Source organism: Taeniopygia guttata, chromosome 25 (assembly GCF_048771995.1).
Source record: "Taeniopygia guttata chromosome 25, bTaeGut7.mat, whole genome shotgun sequence".
Classification (NCBI taxonomy): domain Eukaryota; kingdom Metazoa; phylum Chordata; class Aves; order Passeriformes; family Estrildidae; genus Taeniopygia; species Taeniopygia guttata.
The window spans coordinates 6,987,837-7,005,750 of record NC_133050.1 but is presented as its reverse complement, the minus strand read 5'-3'; the positions used below and the strand labels follow the sequence as shown (position 1 = coordinate 7,005,750).

Sequence of the window (17,914 nt, the reverse complement as noted above, 5' to 3'; positions counted from 1 at the left end):
CCAGCACAGCTGGGAGAAGAGGGGAGGTGGCTTCTGTCCCCCTCACAGGTCCCTGTCCCTTCCATCAATAAAATCAAACGCAGGGGCACTGGTGTCCTTTGCCCCCCTTTACCCAAAGACACGCTACGGCGATTTGTTTTAAAAAATATGTCTTTAATGGGGGTGCTGAGGAGGGTGCCGGGAGCTGCCTGGCTCGGGGGTGCGGGGCAGGAGCGGCCGCGGGGCTCAGTCCGTGGACTCGAGCACGGACTCGCTGAGCGCCAGGTCCCAGTAGTGCTCGGCGCTGTGCTTCTTGAAGTGCTCCCGCGCCATGTTCTCCGTGGGGCACTGCTTGAACTTCATCTCGCCGAAGCTGCGATCCTTCGCCGTGCCCTGCCGGGGGACAAGGGCTGATGTCCCACCCCAATTCCCACCGACTCCAGGGGATGGGGGAATGTGGCAATATGTGGGTTTTGTCAGGCTACAGCTCAAGGAATGTGATGGAAATTTGGATCCCACCTCAGCCCCATCCTGGTATGGAACTGCCACGACTCACCTCCCAAACCAGAGAGCATTTGTTTGTTTTCTTAACGGATTCCTCATCAGATTCATCATCATCTGGAAAAACCCCACCAATAAAGCTCATTTAGCTCCTGAGGCGGAGCAGTGGAGCAGGACTCCCCCCTCTCACACCAGCACAGCATCACTCACCCTCTCCCTTCGTGTTTGACGTCTGCTCGTCCCACTTTATTCGATGCAGCATAAGACGTTTAAATTTCTTCTGTGCTTTCGGGCCTGTGGAAGAATCAAGACTCAACATTCTCAGAAAATCTCTTAACCTGCAGCTGGCAGAGGTTCCCTTCCTCATGGAATGATCCGGGTTTTCTCACTGGATTACTGCGCTCTGCAGTCATTGCTAACCCCGTTAACAAAGTAATTAAGGGAGTTTCTAATTGCCTCCTCACTTCCTTGTCCTTCCCTAACCCTGTCACCAATTTGCATAACAATTCCTGCTGGAGGCAAGCTCCGGAATGCTCTGTGGTGGCCCAATCCTGCCTAGATGGCCTCACCTCCTTCTACCACCACCACGTTGACATCTTTGTGCAGGACCACCACGCCCGTGAGGTACAGCTGCCCAGCATTCGCCTCGATTTTGAATTTTTTTGCTGGATTGCTCAAGTTTCGGACCCTAAGGATAAGATGGAAAATAAGATCAAACATTTGTGGAAAACCAGAATTGTTATCCCAGCCCTGAGAGGTCCCTCTGCCCCAACCAGGCCCAGCAAGAGCTCACCTGTGAGCTCCCTCTGAACACCCTGAGCTCGCTCACCTGTACACAGCTATGTGAACTCCCTGGGAAACATCTTCCTTGAGCTTTTTCACCTTCTTGGCTTTCCGCTGCTCCGCCGTGAGCTTCCTTGCTGCGTTTGCTTCCTCGTGAGCCCTGGAAACAAGCAGGCAGCACTGAAAACACCAGCCCTAAACAAAATCTACCCAAAAATGTCCCAAAATGTCACAGTACAAGGTGCCACCTACTTCTGTCTCTTGGCCATCTGCGCTCGGACGTGAGCTTCCACCTTCGTTGGGTCCTGGACAGCTTCCGTGCCCAGCACCCGCATCAGGTTGGAAATCCTCACTGCAAGGGAATGGAAGAGGTGCTGGGAGGGCTCCCGTTGGACATGGCAACGGGAGAGGCTCCCACTGGACCTTTTTCCCACCAGAAGACTTGCACACACACGAACCCAGTGTCTGTGTGGATTTCAGATCCGTGCAATCCCACCACGCTGTGCTGCCGTCAGCGTTCCCAACGCATCCGTGCCTGATCAGGGCCTGGCTGTCACTCACCTTTGGGCTCTGGTGGTGGCATCAGGCCCAGCCTGACCTTCTCCTGCAGCTCCTTCTGGGCTTCTCGCCGTGTCTGGCGCCGTAATTTCTTCTGCTCTTTCTTTGTTAAATACACACCCAAGGTCACCGGCGTGTCACTGTCCACTGGCAGGGAAATGAGACCATCAGGAAGGTGCCCTGGAGGATCCAGGGGGACACAGGGCTCTGCCAGGACCAGGAGGACACCGGCAGAGCCACACAGAGGGGTTGGGGCTGCTTGAGCAGCCAAACCCCCCAAGCCAGGGCCATACCCGGGGGATTGAGCTGGGCTGGGTGCTCCACCAGGTTCGTGATCCCAAAGTACTCGTCTTTCTTTGAGGTCGTGCCGCCTTTTCTAGAAAGGAGAGAGTTGGGCCTCATGGCAGAATTGCCAGCACGAATTCCTGTACAAATCCCAACCCAGAGCTCGGTGGGCTGAAGGAGACCCAGGGTGGTGTTAATGTACAGGTGTCTCCCCCCATTTCGGGGTTCAGAAGCAGGGCCCCACATCCATCGTGAACTCTCCTTGTGCAGAATGTTCATACTTGGAAAGAAAACCAAACTTCCCCAACTTTGGGCTAAAATATCCTCCAACTCCACAGCAGCTGCCTACTACAGCCCCCAGAGAAACTTTGGGAGCAAACCCAGGGCCTGGATCTTGAGGATGAGAGGTGGAATTCCATGCTCAAGCACGAGCATCTGGTCTGATTTCCCACATGCTTCCCAGACCCACCGTGCAGCTCCCGAATTCCTGCTGTGGCAGAACCATCAACACCTGGAAATACTCACAGATCCAGGCCATTGGGGATAATGTAGGAGTCCCACCACTCAATCTCTGGGATCTCCCCCTCCTTCAGCTCCTTCTTAGGGGTGATCAGAGCCAACTTGGTGGAAGTGTGAATCCCAGTTTTCCTGGCAGCCTGGGAGATCTCTGCCTGCAGCTTTTCTAGCTGAGCCTGAGAAGGAAAATGGAACAGAAAGGTCATTCCAAAACAGCAGAACTTCTGTGAAGAGCTGAACACAAATCACCTGCTGATTTATCTGGGTTCTCAAACAATCTGAAGCAGACTGCAAGAGAAACCACACAGCACGTGACAGCGAGGGCAAGCTCCCAAGCCTGTCAAAACTCTGCTATTGCTCCTGAGCCTTTCTGGACCATGGAATATTCCCAAAGAAACATCTCCCTCTAGGGAATGTATCCCTAGATTTTTTTCTCTCCCCTTTTCCCCAAGAACTTAGAGCATTTTAACAAAATTCCTTTAAATCTCCACTTCTGAGTTATCACTCAGCCAAAAAGAGATCAGTTCTCTTCAGAACTTTCAATGTTTTGTCAAAAAAAAGAGATTTTACCCTTCAATAGGTGAAGACAGTGGTGAGAAAACCCTTTACACGCACAAGGGCTAACTTGGGCACACACCATCCCAACAAAAATAAGGTTTTTAAGAAGAAGTTTCAGGTGATTTGATTGGAAAACTTCTGAATCAAAGCCACCCCAGGTCCCTTCCCAGCCCAGGAGAGGAGAATCCCCTCCTACCCACGCTCTCATCAGCAGGATGAGACCTCTGATACCTTTGTTCTCAACCTCTGGGCAATTTTCTCAAATTTGCCTTTTTCATGGAACTTAAAGGTGCGTTTCTGCCGCTGGGCCGGGGTTATGGAGACCCGGGGGTCAAAGTATGTGTTTGACTCCATGTCTTCCGAGGGCTTTTCCTTAAGCTGCTGCTTGAACTGCTCTCTCTTCACCGCTCTTATGTTGGCCTTTAGGGTGGGCATGCGGTGGGTCAGCTCGATCTCCTTCCCGCTGGCATCCACCGTCCGGCCCTGCTCATCCAGGATCAGAGGTGTGGGCTTGGTCTGATCCTTCAGCTCCACTTTCCTGGGGGCAGGACGAGGTACAAATGTGAATATAGCACTGAATCAAAGGACACTTCAGCTTAATTCCACCGTTTCTATATTTTTACAGCTCATTTATACTGCCAGAAGAGACTCCAACCTTGTGTGCACAATTAGGGAATCTCGGCCAAGGAAGGAGGAACCTCATTTTCGCTTATTTTAATATAAAATTTGTTCCTTCAGCAGCAGTTAGAGCCATTGCTGGGGAACCAGCAGCACTGGGGAAACCTTTGGCCAGCCCCTGCCCGTCACCCCGGGCTCGTCCCGCTACTCACGGCGGCGCGATGCCCATGGCGTGCAGGTTGGCCAGCCCCACCATGTTGGCGTTGCCAATGAGCCCCGGTTTGAGGGCCAGCTGGGCCTGGATCCGTGCCTGCAGCTCTGCAGCTTTCCTGGCCTTCTCGATGGCGTCGTTCATGAACGTGGCTGCCTGCGAGGGCTGGATCGTGTTGCCGATGGGGAGCCGCTCCGATTGGGATGAAGAAGAAATTTTGGGCTGTTGACAGAGAAGGAAGTTTTGCATCATGCCCCTTCCCAAGCAGACCCAAGCCTGAAACAGGGGCCAGGGATGTGTGGGATTTGCCTGTTGCCTGCAGCAGATACCTGTGGTGTCGGAGGACTGATGAAACTCAGCTGCTTTTTCCTCTCCTCAATCTGCCGGGTGGCTGCCTCCATCATCTGTTTGATCTGTGGGGAAACAGACAGTGAGTTTTCCTTTGCTCCGTTTGGGATACAAGTGAGGATGAACCCTACACTGTATGGGCACAGGGCCCAGCTAGACTGACCTGGAGTTTAGTCAGCATCCCTGGGCTCTCCGATGGCGGGCCTGGAATGACTTCAGGCTCGTCCTCAACCTCCTCAAACCGTGGGATGCGCCGTTTCTTGACACCAGAGGATTCCTTGGACACCTCAGAGTCATCGCCAAACACATCCTAATGCAAGGAAAGAGCAGAAAGCTGTGGTTAGCACAGAGCGTTCTCCTCCCAGAGCAGGATTTGAGATGAGAAACCACCAGCATGTCTCAGCTCCGGCTCCGTAAGGCAGAATTCCGGGGTGGCACGGGCAGGCTGAGCCCACGCCGAGCCTGGGCCCTGGTCCCCCACCAAAGAAACACCAGTGAAGTCCATGCAAGAGCGTGAAGGACAGGAGACATCACAGGGATGAGCCTGCCAACAGCACCACTGCTCCCTCGGCTGCTCAGAGCGGGGGACTGGCACTGAGGAGATGTGAGGCCTCAACGACATGGAAAGATAGAAAAAGCCAGCCCAGAGCTGATCTGACTGGGATAAAAACATTTCCACGTCTTCCATCAACTTGAAAGGGTCTGGTGAAGGAATCTGCGCTGTCCTACCGAGCAGTCCTCCCTCCCAAAAGGAGGATGTGGCCCTGGACCCAGGGAGTGTTGGGACACCTGCAGCATTCCCTCACACTCCAGAGAAGCACAGCTCAGAGAGCACATGGAGCAAACAAAAGGCACGATACATTTTCCACAGAGCTCTGTTCAGGCCCAGCCCAGCACCTGTGGCCACGGATTCCATCATCAGTGCCTGGTTTGTGCATGGAAACCTGGATCTGTCCGTGCCGTGGGTTACTGTAGTGTGTGTGTCAAGGTGTTATTTGAAAAGAAAATATACACACCGGTTGGGAGCGTTAGTTGCAATCCCTTCTTCACTACAACGGTTCATATCCTACAAGGACACTTCCTCAGCCACACAGGTACTTCTTGGAAAACCTACAAGTTCAAGAGAAAGGACTTGCCCATAGTATAAAGTGTGGAAACTTTACGTTCAGTTCCTGACCTTCCCAAGCCATGACCTACCCCAGACTGAACCGAGGAGCGGCAGGCGGCCCTGGGAATCGTCACTGCCCGACGCTGTGGGGTCTACAGGTGCCAGCAAAACCCCTCTGCACAGCCTGTGCTGGGGCAGGGACAGTCAGTCTGCAAGTGCTGCCACGGCCTGACACCTCAGAGAGCGGTTTGTGTTCCTGCAGGGTCCAGACAGACCCAGAGTGCGATGGAGAAACTCCAAGAAATGTGATTCCAGAGAAAAGAGCGAGATTTGGCAGGAGGAACACCTCTCTCCACGCCAGGAGCCAAGAGAAGAAGGATCAGTTTCTGCTTTTGCTGCCTAGCCTAACTCCTGGCTCAGCCAGGAACACCAGCAATGCTCAGGCCAGACACCCCTGTGGCTTCACTGGGGAAGGGTCCCCTGCTGCACCCCCAGCCCTGCTCCTGCTGCCATCAGAGATCCCTCTGCTATCAGAGATCTCTCTGCTATCACAGATCCCTGTGCCATCAGAGATCCCTCTGCCATCAGAGATCCCTCTGCCATCACCAGATCCCTGCTGCCATCACCAGATCCCTGCTGCCATCACAGATCCCTCTGCCATCAGAGATCCCTGTGCCATCACAGATCCCTCTGCTATTGCAGATCCCTGCTGCCATCAGAGATCCCTCTGCCATCACAGATCCCTGTGCAATCAGAGATCCCTCTGCCATCACAGATCCCTCTGCCATCACCAGATTCCTGCTGCCATCACAGATCCCTCTGCCATCACAGATCCCTCTGCCATCACAGATCCCTGCTGCCATCACAGATCCCTGCTGCCATCACAGATCCCTCTGCCATCACAGATCCCTGCTGCCATCACAGATCCCTGCTGCCATCACAGATCCCTGTGCCATCACAGATCCCTCTGCCATCAGAAATCCCTGTGCCATCACAGATCCCTGTGCCATCACAGATCCCTCTGCCATCACAGATCCCTGTGCCATCACAGATCCCTGCTGCCATCACAGATCCCTCTGCCATCAGAGATCCCTCTGCCATCACAGATCCCTGCTCCCAGTGCTTGCTCTCCAGCCACCCCAGCAGGCTGCCACCACACTGCTGCCACCACCAAGTGATGGCACTGCCAATGTCCCCACCTGTGCCGTGCCCCTGACCAGGCCCAGGGGAGCACTTGGACCCCCAGCCCCACTCGACCCTCACATTCCCAGGGACCAGCCCAGCACCCACTGCCACAGAGGGAGGAAAACAAGTTCCTGGTGCAAAATGAGGAGTAGATGCAGCTTGTCGCAGCACTCCCAAAGAGATCCAGATCCTGAACGGGACTGCTCTGGCTCACCAAGCTTCAGTGCTGGGGAAACCCAGACTGCCATAAAACAGGAACCTCAGGAAGAGTGACAGGAAAATCACTGAGAGTAGGAGCAGCACGGAGAGGGCCTGGCAGACCTGGCAGAGTGATGGCAAAATGGAATTCTACAGGATGGTGAGGAAACTCCTCAAGAGAAGAAAGGAAGTGAAAACAGCTTTGGATGCACAAGCCTTCCACCATCCCAGGCAAGGGAGAAACACCAGAGCAATGGAATCCCAGCTGGAATCAATCCTGTGCTAGGACAGGAGTTGCCAAAAACCACCTATTGTTGATTCAGGGTGGAGAAAGGGAATGAAAACCCACCAGATCATCCACCACAGAGCCCCACGTGCTGCCCACAGGCAGCGATGGGAAGGCACCAGGAGCAGCTCTCCCAGGCTCCAAATGAAAACACAAGCACAAGGAGCACCGAGGAGAAGGGAGATGGATCCCCATGGATTCAATCCACCAGCCTACCAAAGCCAAAGCCAGGCTTCCACCTTGGCTTTGGGAAAGAGAACCACAAGGTAAAGGCTCCCACACTTCATCACGGAGAGGAGTCGTTTCTCTTGAACATTCCGAGCTGTACCTCTCTGGAAGAGGAGAGTGTGCCAGAGCACCAGTGCTGCCTCCAGGCCACCCAACCATAGGGAAAAAAAAAAGCAATCAATAATCAATAATCACCTTTAGCTCCCGCTTGCGGTTCCGGTCGCTGTTGGATTTGGAGTGCCGGGAGCTCCGTCCTTCCTCCACTGCCTCAAAGAGTTTGTCTACAAATCGCAAGGTGGAATCATCCAGGAAGGGTTTGAGGTGGTCTGGAAAAGAGGAAAATCCCATCAGTGCAGAATTCTGAGTGTGGAGACTCCACATGGAAGATGTAAACCACTTCAGTTTAAGTGTGATTCAAGTCTACAAGCACAGGGAGGCCTGGAAGCCTCTGGGATCTGTGGATTGTGTTGTCAGGAGCTTTAAACTAAGGGATTAAGGGAGTCCAGGTCTCATGCAGAATCAAAGCAAGGCTGTAAGGGGCAGAAAAAGCACACTAAAAAAATTACCTTTTACAGTTCCTCGAATAAGGAACTAATTTCTCCTCATCAGATTTTTTAACACATCCCAAGGCCTCCAGCTGAGTCTGGTTTGATGGATTTTCCCCTACTCACCTCGTGGAGGCTGAGAGAACTGCCCTGTGCCCCTGCCCCTCCACCCTGGTGAGGTTTTGGGCTGTTTTACAGACCCAGCTGAGGACGTACCGGCCGCTTTCTAAAGCACACTAAAAAATTACCTTTTACAGTTCCTCGAATAAGGAATTAATTTCTCCTCATCAGATTTTTTAACACATCAGCCTCCAGCTGAGTCTGGTCTGACGGATTTTCCCCTACTCACCTCGTGGAGGCTGAGAGAACTGCCCTGTGCCCCTGCCCCTCCACTCTAGTGAAGTTTTAGGCTGTTTTACAGCCCCGGCTGAGGACGTACCGGCCGCTTTCTTCTTGTCCATGCCCTTGCCCACGCAGTTGAGCGCGGCGGTGACCACGGTGGGCTCCGAGAAGCCGAGCACGCGCTTCACCGTCTTCTCGATCCATGGCTTCAGCTCGTCCAGCTCGCGCTTGGACAGCGACATCTCTGCTCGGGCTGCGAGGGGACACAGCGCGTCACACACGGGCCTGGGGCGTCGTCACCCTCGCACCTTCCTCCCTCAGGATCAGCTCCACGGCTGGGAAAGCTCTCGTGGGCTCCCCTGCGGGCTAAAACGAGGCACACCCCATGAGGAGGGAGGTCCTGACCCCACACAGGGGACGCAGGACCTGCTGTGCATCCCAGAGGGACACGCCAGAGCGCTCCTGTGCTTCCAAAACCAGCCAGGAATGTGTGTTCTCAGGATAACCCTTCCCACTCTGGCTCCTCCCTGAGTTCCCCTGGTCTCTCCGTGCTGCCAGCCCGGTGACAAAGCCTCTGAGCTCCCCAAATCCCTCCATGGGATGCTCCAGGGGTTGGGAAGAGAGATGCACTGCGAGGGGAACACGTGGGACAGAACCCCCCTGCTCCCCCTGAGCCCGTGTCAGGGGCACAAAACAATCTGAGCCCCTTCCCCGGTGTGCAGCCCCAGATCCGGACAGCTCCCTGGCAGACACAGCCCCTCACATCCTGCAGCACTCACAGCCTGGGGCTGCAACTGCTTTTAACTGGCTCCGGGCCCTAATCCGATCTGGGATAATCTCCTTAGGGCTGAGCCCCACCACGGCACCAGGTGGGGCTGTGGGAACGGACACCTGGCACAGCTGTGCTTCCTGGAGCTGGGAATGGTGCTCAGTTATCCCTCCTGGGGCTGGGAATGGTGTTCAGTTATCCCTCCTGGAGCTGGGAATGGGCTCCTGGGGTTCAATGGGGTCCTGGGGTTCAGTTATCCCTCCTGGAGCTGGGAATGGTGCTCAGTTATCCCTCCTGGAGCTGAGAATGGGGTCCTGGGGTTCAGTTATCCTTCCTGGAACTGGGAATGGTGTTCACTTATCCCTCCTGGAGCTGGGAATGGTGTTCACTTATCCCTCCTGGAGCTGGGAATGGTGTTCAGTTATCCCTCCTGGAGCTGGGATTGGGCTCCTGGGGTTCATTTATCCCTCCTGGGAATGGGGCCCTGGGGTTCAGTTATCCCTCCTGGAGCTGGGAATGGTGTTCAGTTATCTCTCCTGGAGCTGGGAATGGGGCCCTGGGGTTCACTTATTTCTCCTGGGAATGGGGCCCTGGGGTTCAGTTATCCTTCCTGGAGCTGGGAATGGTGTTCAGTTATCCCTCCTGGAGCTGGGAATGGGCTCCTGGGGTCATCCCTAACACAGATCCCCTGATTTCAGGTCCACGAGCAGTCCCAGGAGGTGACTGCTGCTTCCTGCAGGGCCCCAGGAGCTGGGGAATCTGCACTGTCCTACCGAGCAGTCCTCCACAGAGGACACGGCTCTGGTTTCCCTCCAGAGCCTGGAAACCTCCTCAGGCTCTGCTTTTCCTGGCAGCTTCCTTAGAGACAGGTTCAAATAGAGCCCAAACCCGGATCCTGGCGTTTCCCCACGAGTTCTGAGCCTGCAGAGGCTAAGGACAAGCAGAACTAACAAATCACGGCCCCGACACAGCACCAGCTCTGAGCACACCCGTCATAAACCACAAAACTCGTGTAATTAGAACCTGAGCTCCAGCAGGAGCTGAGGGGAGGCAGCGGCTCCCCGGCAGTTTCCGTGCCACACCGGGCGGGCAGAGCCACCGCGGGGAGCAGCTCGTGGGGATGCAACCCCCGGAACCCGCATCAGGATCAATGAACGGGTCCGAGCACCGCCCGACCGCGCCGGGGCTCCGCCGCCCGCTCCGGCCTCACACGGACGGACGGACGGAGCTCGGTCCCACCGGAGACACGCGGCTCCTGCCGGCCCCGCTCCCGCGCAGCCCCGCAGGGCCCGGCGTGCCCCGCTGCCGCGGAGCTCCGCCCGGGGCCCGGCCCGGCCCCCTCAGCGCGGCGCGCCGGGCGAGCGGCTCCGCGCGGGCCGGGCCCGGGGCCACCTCCGCCACCGCCTGCCTCCCTCTCGGTAGCCCACCCGCTTTCCCCGTTGCCTCCAGGCCCTCCGGGGAGCCGCAGTTTTCCTCACCGGCCCCGTTCCCTCACGCCGGTCCCGGTCCCGGCCCGGCGGCCCCTGACGGTGACGGCGCGTCGGGGCGGAAGCGGAAACGGGCGCGCGGCGCCTGCGCGGCGGAGCGCGCGGGGAGGGCGGGGCCCCGGGGGCGCGCGCCGGGAATGGGCGTGGCCCCGCTTAGCCCCGCCCCCTTCCCGCCCCCTTCCCTCAGCCCGTAATTAACCAAACTCAATTAACGGGAGCGAGAGTCTTTATTGGGGCCCGCCGCTCCTCAGCAGCCCGGCCACGGGTCCTGGCGGGCGCTCCGCGCCAGGAAGGCGATCCTGCGCGCCATCTCGGCGCAGTACACCCGCCGGCACGCCTCGAACGCCCGCCGCCGCCGCGCCCGGCTCGGCTGCTCGTAGTAACGGGAGCGCCGCACCGCCTCGGCCACGCCGTCCTGCGCCAGGATCCTGCGGGAGGGAGAGAGCCGTGACAGGGCGGGGAAGGGTCTGCCGGGGAGAGAGGAACGGGCACGGCTCGGTCCGTGCGGGCCCTCGGCTCGGTTCGGTCCGTGCGGACCCCGGGCTCGGTTCGGTCCCCGTGCGGACCCTGGGCTCGGTTCGGTCCGTGCGGACCCCGGGCTCGGTCCCCGTGCGGACCCCGGGCTCGGTCCCCGTGCGGACCCCGGGCTCGGTCCCCGTGCGGACCCCGGGCTCGGTCTCCTCGCCGTCCATCCGCGAGGAGGGGAAGGAACCCCCCGACCTCCGTTAAAGGCGGCTCCAACGAAGGGGGCGGCGGGACGTGGAGCTCATGGGGAAAGCCCCACACCACCCTCCTGTCACCTTCTGCTCCAGAAATTCTGGTTCTGAACCAGCACGTGAAGGAACTGGAGCCCCTCGGGGCCCAAACCCCGGCCCCGCCGTTCCCCCGGTCCTCACCGGTTCAGGACGCCGTACGCCGCCTCCACGTTTCCGTTCTGCACCATCACCGTGCGGCCCACGAAGCGCAGGTGGTTGGCCATGGCCGCGCTGCTGCGGGACGGACCGGCTGGGACCGGGCACCCCGGGGCTCGCCGGAGCCCGTCCCTCCTCCCCCCGCCCCGGACACGGCAGCGAACCGCGGGTACGGACACGGGCCGGTCCCTCCCGCCCCTCTCCCGGGGGACACGGCGGGCTCGGTAATTCCCAAGGGAACCCGGCAGGGACCCGCCGCCCCACGAACGGTGTCGTGCTCCCGCCCGGCTCCCGGTGCCGCTGCTCTCCCCAACTGACCCCGGTGGAGCTCCGCGCCCCGTGACTGACGGACGGACTTCCGTCGGGAGGGACTTCCGCTACCGCCGGTACTTCCGGCGGGGAGAGCCCCGGTACCGGGGGAACCCGCGGGGCACCGAGGGCGGCTCTGAGCCCGCCGGGACAGGAGCGCACCCCCCGCCCTGCCCCGGCACAGAGGACACGACACCGGCTGGCCCCGGCCGCTCCCGCGGCGTTTATTGCTTCCAGCGGGGCCCTCCCCGCTCGGGGGTCCGCACCCTCCGCGCTCACGGGGGAAGGCACAAGCCCGGGAGAACCCGGTCCCCGCGGGGAACGGGCTCCGCTCCGGCCAAGGCACGCGGCCGCCCCGCGGTTGGGGCTTTTGGGGTGGGGGGAGGTCGGGACCCCTCCCGGGACACCTCCCGGGACCCCTCCCCCGGTCAGTCCCGCCCGCCCGCGGGTCTCACTGACATCCCGTAAAAAAAAAAAAAAAAAAATCAAAAAAGGCAAAACCAAGAAATGCAGACGAGATCTTCCCCCCCCCAAGAGCCGGGGGGGGCGTCACACGTCCGGCGCCGGGGGCGACTCGGGGGTCCCGGCTTGGCACCGGGGGGACCCCCGCTGCTGTAGTGTCCCCGCGGGGCTGGCGAGCGGGAGGTCCCCGGGCAGGCGGCGGCACCGGGGAGCCCCGGGGGGACCGGCGGGAGGGCGGCGGCGCGGGGGAGCCGTGGAGGGGGTCGAGTCCAGCGTGGGTTTGGGGGCGACGTGGGGGAACCAGAGCCGCAGCATCGCCTCCACCTGCAGCAGCGTCCCCAGGTAGCGGGCACTGCGGGGACAGAGCTCCGTCACCCTCTGCAGACGGGGTGTCACCGTGCCCGCCCCCCGGGGATGGCTGGGGACCCTCACCCCATTTCTGGCTTCTGCAGGACCCCAATGATCCGCTGGAGCCGGTCCATGGCCACGCTCTGCTGGAAGCTGCTCAGCCCTGGGGAGTCCCGAAATGGGGTGAATTCTCCCCAGGGGGAAAGGGATGCTTTGAGGGGCAGGAGGGTGTGGGGGGCACCCACCTCTGTCGTACCGGCCCCGCCGCAGCCCCTCCAGCAGCTCGGCCAGCGGCCGGATGAAGCCCCGGAGCTCCTGGCACTGCGAGGAAGAGGAGGCGGAGGTGACTGGGCTGCACCCAGACTGGGGAGGGGGTCTGGTGCACCCCCTCACACCCCACTTACCTCCCTCTCACCCCTCAATCCTGCTCATCCCCACCCGCCCGTTTCAGTGGGGAAACTGAGGCAGAACCATGGTTTTTTTTAGGTTTTAGGGGACCAAGCCCTCCCTCACCTCCCATCTTTGGGGGTGCCCCTTCGTTTTCTGCCAAAAAACTCACCTTTTGGGCAAAGAGGCGATCGCCATCGCTGGGAGGGACATCCCCCCCCTCTCCTTTCCGCGGGCGCTTCCCCCCGCGGGGTGACGGCGGCGATTCGGGGGGTGCCCGGTCCAGCCCCCCCGGGCGCTTGCGGCTGCGCTCGGGTCTGGGGGGGCTCCGGGGGGAGCTGCCGGGCTCGGCCTCGCTGTCGGAGGCAGGGGAGCCGCAGGAGCAGGTGCGGGCGGGGGGCTCCATGGCGGGGCTGGCCCCCCCAGGGGAGCCTGTCCCTGCGTTCAGCTCCAGCAGGGTCAAACAGCCGAGGCTGTCTGGGGGAGGAGGGAGGGAAACACCGGGGGGGATATCGGACAAAAATGGAAGACAACGGACTGCCTTGTTCTCCCGTGGGGTGTCATCCCCACAGCCCCAGTGCTGCTTCACATGCCCCGGGGGGGCACATTTGGCACCTCCTCAGACAGGATGGGGGTGCGGGGACCCACCTGGGACCTCTCACCCAGGACCACCCCCAGCCCCAGGACACGCCCCTCTCCCCCTCCCCCCAGTTCCAGAACCCCCTCCCAGCCCCGGGACTGCCCAGTCCCAGGACCCCCCAGCAGCTCCCCTCACTCCATCACCGGCCGCCCCCTCCCCAGGACTGAATCCTCCCTGCAGGAGCCCCACCCGTGATGGGGACGGGGACCTTCCCCCCCGCGCTGGGACCCCCAGGCCCTCCCCACCCAGCCCCGGATCCCCCGGACCCCACCTGCTCCCGGCTGCACCTGCGGTGATGCCGGTGTCCCTGTCCCAGCGCCTGTGCCCCGCCGCCGGTGTCGCCGTTCCCGTCTCTGACCCAGTGCCGGTATCACTATTCCAGTATCGCTGTGCCGGTATCAGCGTCCCGCTGCCGGTGTGGCTGTCCCCGTTTCCCGGCCGGTGTGAGTGTCGCTGAGCGGGTGCCGCTGTGGCCGTGCCGGTGTCCCCGTGCCGGTGCCGCGGTTCCGGTGTCCCGCTCTCCGTGCCCGGTCCCGGTGCCGGTCCCGCCCCGCCCGCGGCGGCCCCACGCGGACACGTGCGCGGCCGCACGTGCCTCGGGCCGGGCCCCGCCCCGCCCCGCTCCCATTGGCCGCTGCGCCCCGTGAGACCCCGCCCCTTCTCTCCGGTTGGCTCGTTGCCGCCGCCCGATTCTGATTGGCCGGAGGGCGGGGCCGGGCAGCGCCCCCTGACGGCTCCCGGGCCGCGCTCCCGCCCCGCCGGCACCGCCCCCGCGCTCTCAGCCAATGGGCGGCGGTCCCGGCGGCGCGTCTCGGCCAATGGGCGTGGCGGCCACGCCCCCTCGCCGTTACATAACCGGGGCGGGGCGGCGCGTGGCTTCCCACGTGGGGGCGGGGCCCCCGGGTGACGTCACGGCCGCGCGTGGGGGACCGCCCACGGGGCGGGGCTTCCCGATGAGGGGCGGGGCTTCTCGATGAGGGGCGGGGCCGGGAGCGCGCGCTGGGGCTCCCCGGGGCTCCCCCCGAGCGCCCCCAAACCCTCCCGCCACATCCCCCCCAAAACCCCTCCCAGGGCCTGAGCCCCCAGCCCGCCTCTCCCCCCGGGAGGCTCAGGGTGACCCCAAGACCCCTCCACAAGACCCAGGGACCCCCCTCAGGCCCCCCAAACCCTCAGAGCCCCCCAGAGCCCCATAAACCCCAGTCCTGCAAACCCCTCGCCCCGCAAACCCCAGTCCTGCAAACCCCTCACCCTGCAAACCCCAGTCCTGCAAACCCCTCACCAACAATTCCAGAGCTCGCAGCCCCCTCTGCACCCTCCCCACACCCCCACACGCCGGGCATGGCCCCTCCAGCCCTCCCCGTCCCCCCGGGGGGGCCCGTCCCCCTGGGTGGGTATTTAGGGACGGGCCGGTGGCACCCAACCCCCCTTGCCCCCCGCCATGCTGAGTGTGCTGCTGCTCCTGGGGGGCCTGGCCCCCGCCCTGCCCGCTGGTGAGTCCCCCCGAGGTGCCCCTGGCAGATCCCATTGTGGGGTGCAGCCCCAGCCCCCCTCAGGTGCCCCCGTGTCGGGGGGCAGCTCAGCCGAGCTGCCACCCCAATGCCTCCGCTCTCCCCAACAGGTCCCCACTGGACGTACGAGGGTGAGTGGGGCCCCACGCAGGGACCCCCCCATTTATTCCCACTCCCCAAAACCTCCCCCCACACCCTCCGAGCTGTGGGGCTCACATGGGTCTCCCAAGAAGGTGGGGAGGTGGATGGGTGACAGCCCCCCTTTAATCTTGGTGCCCCAAATGGGAAGGAACTGGGCGGAACACAGAAGACACCCCCCCAAAATGAGGGGGGTGAACCCCAAAAGACAGGCAGGGGTGAATGGGTGCAGCCCCCCACTTTCCCCTCCTGCCCCCCCTTGCCCCCCTCGCTCCAATGGTCCCTTTGTGCTCCTTTACATAAGGCTCCTGCTGCCAAATCCAATTAGGATCCGGCCTTGGCCAAATCCCGCTAAGCCCCATCCTGCCGGGCCCAGGGGACCCATGGGTGCCCCCCCGGCCCCGCGGGCTCGCCTTTGTCCCCGCTCTCCCGGCTGGAAGAAATGTCCCCAGCAGATTAACAAGGCCCTTGGGAATGTCACCCGTGTCCTGGTTTGGGGGGCACCGAGGGCGTTTTGGGTGACGGGGTGAAGCAGCCCCTGGGTGAGGTGAGGGGGGTCCCACCCGAGGTTTGGACCCCCCCAGGTCCCCACGGGCAGCAGCACTGGCACGAGGGACACCCGGAGTGCGCGGGCCGGGCGCAGTCACCCATCGACATCGCCACAGCACGGGCACAGCCGGACCCGTCCCTGCCGCCGCTGCGGCCCGAGGGCTACGAGCACCCCGAGAGCCCGGAGCTGACCCTCGCCAACAACGGCCACACCGGTGAGCACCGGGGGCAGAACCGGGCGCTCCCCGCTGTGCCAGCCCCACTGACCCCGTGTTCCGCAGCCGTGCTGGCACTGCCACCGTCCCTGCGGCTCGGGGGGCTGCCCCACGCCTTCGCTGCCCTGCAGCTCCACTTCCACTGGGGCCGGCCCGGCCACGCCGCTGGCGCTGAGCACCTGCTGGACGGGCACCGGGCCCCCGCCGAGGTACCGGACACTGGGGACCGGCCGGGGAACAGCTCCAAAAACGGGTCTGGGGGCGGGAAATGAGGAGGGGAACAGGTTTGGGGTCAGGAAATGGCATGGGAACCGTGTGGGAAATGGCTGTGGGGAGGGGTGTCGGTGTGGGAAAGAGCGTGGGAACAGCGTGGAAAATGGGTTTGCGCTGCAGGAATTCGCTGCAGGGAATGGAAAAGGGGTCCTGGTGAGGGAAACGGATCCGGGGATGTGAAACGAGTGCGGGGAGGGGATGGGGTGCAGAAAAGGGTGGGAAACAAGAGCGGGAGCAGGTCTGGGAGCAGCAGCCGGGTAGCTGGGCAGGGGTTGGGGTGGCAGGGCGGGGGGCTCAGGGGGTCCCCGCCGTGCCGCAGATGCACGTGGTGCACTTCGATGCCGAGCGTTTCGCCGACGCCAGCGCGGCTCAGCAGCACCCGGGCGGGCTGGCCGTGCTCGGCATCATCCTGGAGGTACGGACCCCACACCCACACACCCACCCACCCACCCACCCGCGCTCCCCCAGCCCCTCACTGACCCCCCTCCCTCCCCCAGCTGGGAGATGACCCCCACCCCGCCTATGACAACATCCTGAGGCATCTCGGCAGCATCCGCTACGCAGGTGAGGAGAGGGAGGGTGGAACCCCAAATCCCCCTCCCAGCACGCCCCAAACTGCTCGCCCCCACAGGGCAGACGGTGGCCATCCCCTCCTTCAGCATCCGGGAGCTGCTGCCCGCGCAGCTGGAGCGCTACTACCGCTACAACGGGTCCCTGACCACCCCGCCCTGTTCCCAGAGCGTCCTCTGGACCCTCTTCCCGCAGCCCGTCCGCATCAGCCGGGCCCAGGTCGGTCCCGCTCTGGGGGGAGCCCCCCGCGTTTGGCGAGCGCTCCCCCAGTGCTGCCCCTTCCCTTCCAGCTGGAGCAGCTCCAGGGAAGCCTTTACTCCACGGAGGAGGGCGAGCCGGAGGAGCCCCAGCTGCTGGTGGACAATTTCCGAGCCCCGCAGGAGCTGAACCAGCGCCTGGTGCTCTCGTCCTTCCCCAGGGGTGAGCCGAGGGGTGGGAAGGGCCCCCTGCACCCCTCATGTGGCTCCTGGAGCCCCGGCTGGGCACGAGGTGCTGGCCCTGAGCCCGGCCTTTCCCTTGCAGAGCCACAGGGATACTCCACAGGTAGGGCCAGGCCAGGAGGCTGGGCTGGGCTGAGCTGGGGGGTCACCCCCGGACCCCCCTGACCACCCCAGGGTGTCACGCAGGTGAGGTCATCGCCATCATCTTCGGCGCCGTCGCCGGCTGCGTCGGCCTCTTCCTCGCCGTCCACTTCGGGGCCAAGCGGATGCGGTGAGACCCCCCCACACCCCTCAGAGGGACCCCCAGAGCTGGGGGACCCCGAGCTCGGTGCAGAGACTCCCCTCTCACCCGTGTTTCTGCCCCGGCAGCGCGAGGCGGGCGCAGGCACAGGACGTGGTGTTCAAAGCTTCCTCCCGCCGCTCGCCCATGGACGCTGGACACTCCCGCTGACCCCCGGCAGGGCCGGCCCACGCTGACCCCCAGCCCCCACCCACAGCCCCACTGCAAATAAAGCCCCTTCCCCCTCCTGGTGGCTTTGGTGGGGTGGGAACGGGCGTCTTTGAGGGGTTTTGGGGCTGGATCTCGTCAGCCCCAAGAAACCAGGGCTGGAGCAGAGCACAACGTGTGGAGTGACCCCTCTCCCCCCTTCCCTTCTCCC

General features: G+C 62.1%; 4 protein-coding genes across 7 annotated transcripts; 1 reads left to right on the top strand and 3 right to left on the bottom strand.

Moving 5' to 3' along the window:
* Positions 1-132: 132 nt before the first annotated feature.
* On the bottom strand, positions 133-10,640 carry PRPF3 (pre-mRNA processing factor 3). 2 transcript variants are annotated; one of them, XM_030291255.4, is made up of 16 exons: positions 10,497-10,640; positions 8,347-8,615; positions 7,558-7,688; positions 4,521-4,667; positions 4,339-4,422; positions 4,011-4,231; positions 3,412-3,718; positions 2,632-2,798; positions 2,115-2,197; positions 1,825-1,968; positions 1,516-1,615; positions 1,310-1,423; positions 1,050-1,168; positions 691-774; positions 536-597; positions 133-372 (listed from the first exon to the last, which is right to left on the bottom strand). In XM_030291255.4, exons 2-16 carry the CDS (start codon positions 8,489-8,491, stop codon positions 226-228), a joined length of 2,055 nt encoding a protein of 684 aa, XP_030147115.1. In that variant the 5' UTR covers positions 8,492-8,615; positions 10,497-10,640; the 3' UTR covers positions 133-225. The 2 variants fall into 2 exon arrangements, with proteins under 2 accessions (XP_030147115.1, XP_072774529.1); XM_072918428.1 differs by having other exon boundaries at positions 8,347-8,502; positions 10,497-10,629.
* Positions 10,641-10,713: 73 nt separating this feature from the next.
* MRPS21 (mitochondrial ribosomal protein S21) lies at positions 10,714-11,875 on the bottom strand. Of its 3 annotated transcripts, none has more exons than XM_030291405.4 (3): positions 11,735-11,875; positions 11,402-11,491; positions 10,714-10,933 (listed from the first exon to the last, which is right to left on the bottom strand). In XM_030291405.4, the coding sequence occupies exons 2-3, from the start codon at positions 11,482-11,484 to the stop codon at positions 10,753-10,755; spliced, it is 264 nt and encodes an 87-aa protein (XP_030147265.1). In that variant the 5' UTR covers positions 11,485-11,491; positions 11,735-11,875; the 3' UTR covers positions 10,714-10,752. The 3 variants fall into 3 exon arrangements, with proteins under 3 accessions (XP_030147265.1, XP_030147264.1, XP_041577078.1); XM_030291404.4 differs by having other exon boundaries at positions 11,402-11,494; positions 11,735-11,851; XM_041721144.2 differs by lacking the exon at positions 11,735-11,875 and having other exon boundaries at positions 11,402-11,728.
* A 50-nt stretch (positions 11,876-11,925) lies between these two features.
* Positions 11,926-14,468, bottom strand: CIART (circadian associated repressor of transcription; the record flags this gene model as incomplete). The annotated part of the gene is made up of 5 exons (XM_030291372.4): positions 11,926-12,539; positions 12,620-12,698; positions 12,781-12,856; positions 13,095-13,399; positions 13,850-14,468. Coding segments are annotated over 5 exons (1,344 nt in total), but the record flags the coding sequence as incomplete, so codon positions are not given.
* Positions 14,469-15,075: 607 nt separating this feature from the next.
* Positions 15,076-17,782, top strand: CA14 (carbonic anhydrase 14). The gene is made up of 10 exons (XM_041721128.2): positions 15,076-15,201; positions 15,793-15,972; positions 16,039-16,181; positions 16,565-16,660; positions 16,743-16,809; positions 16,877-17,034; positions 17,106-17,235; positions 17,338-17,358; positions 17,442-17,526; positions 17,625-17,782. Exons 1-10 carry the CDS (start codon positions 15,159-15,161, stop codon positions 17,704-17,706), a joined length of 1,005 nt encoding a protein of 334 aa, XP_041577062.2. The 5' UTR covers positions 15,076-15,158; the 3' UTR covers positions 17,707-17,782.
* The last annotated feature ends 132 nt before the right edge of the window (positions 17,783-17,914 follow it).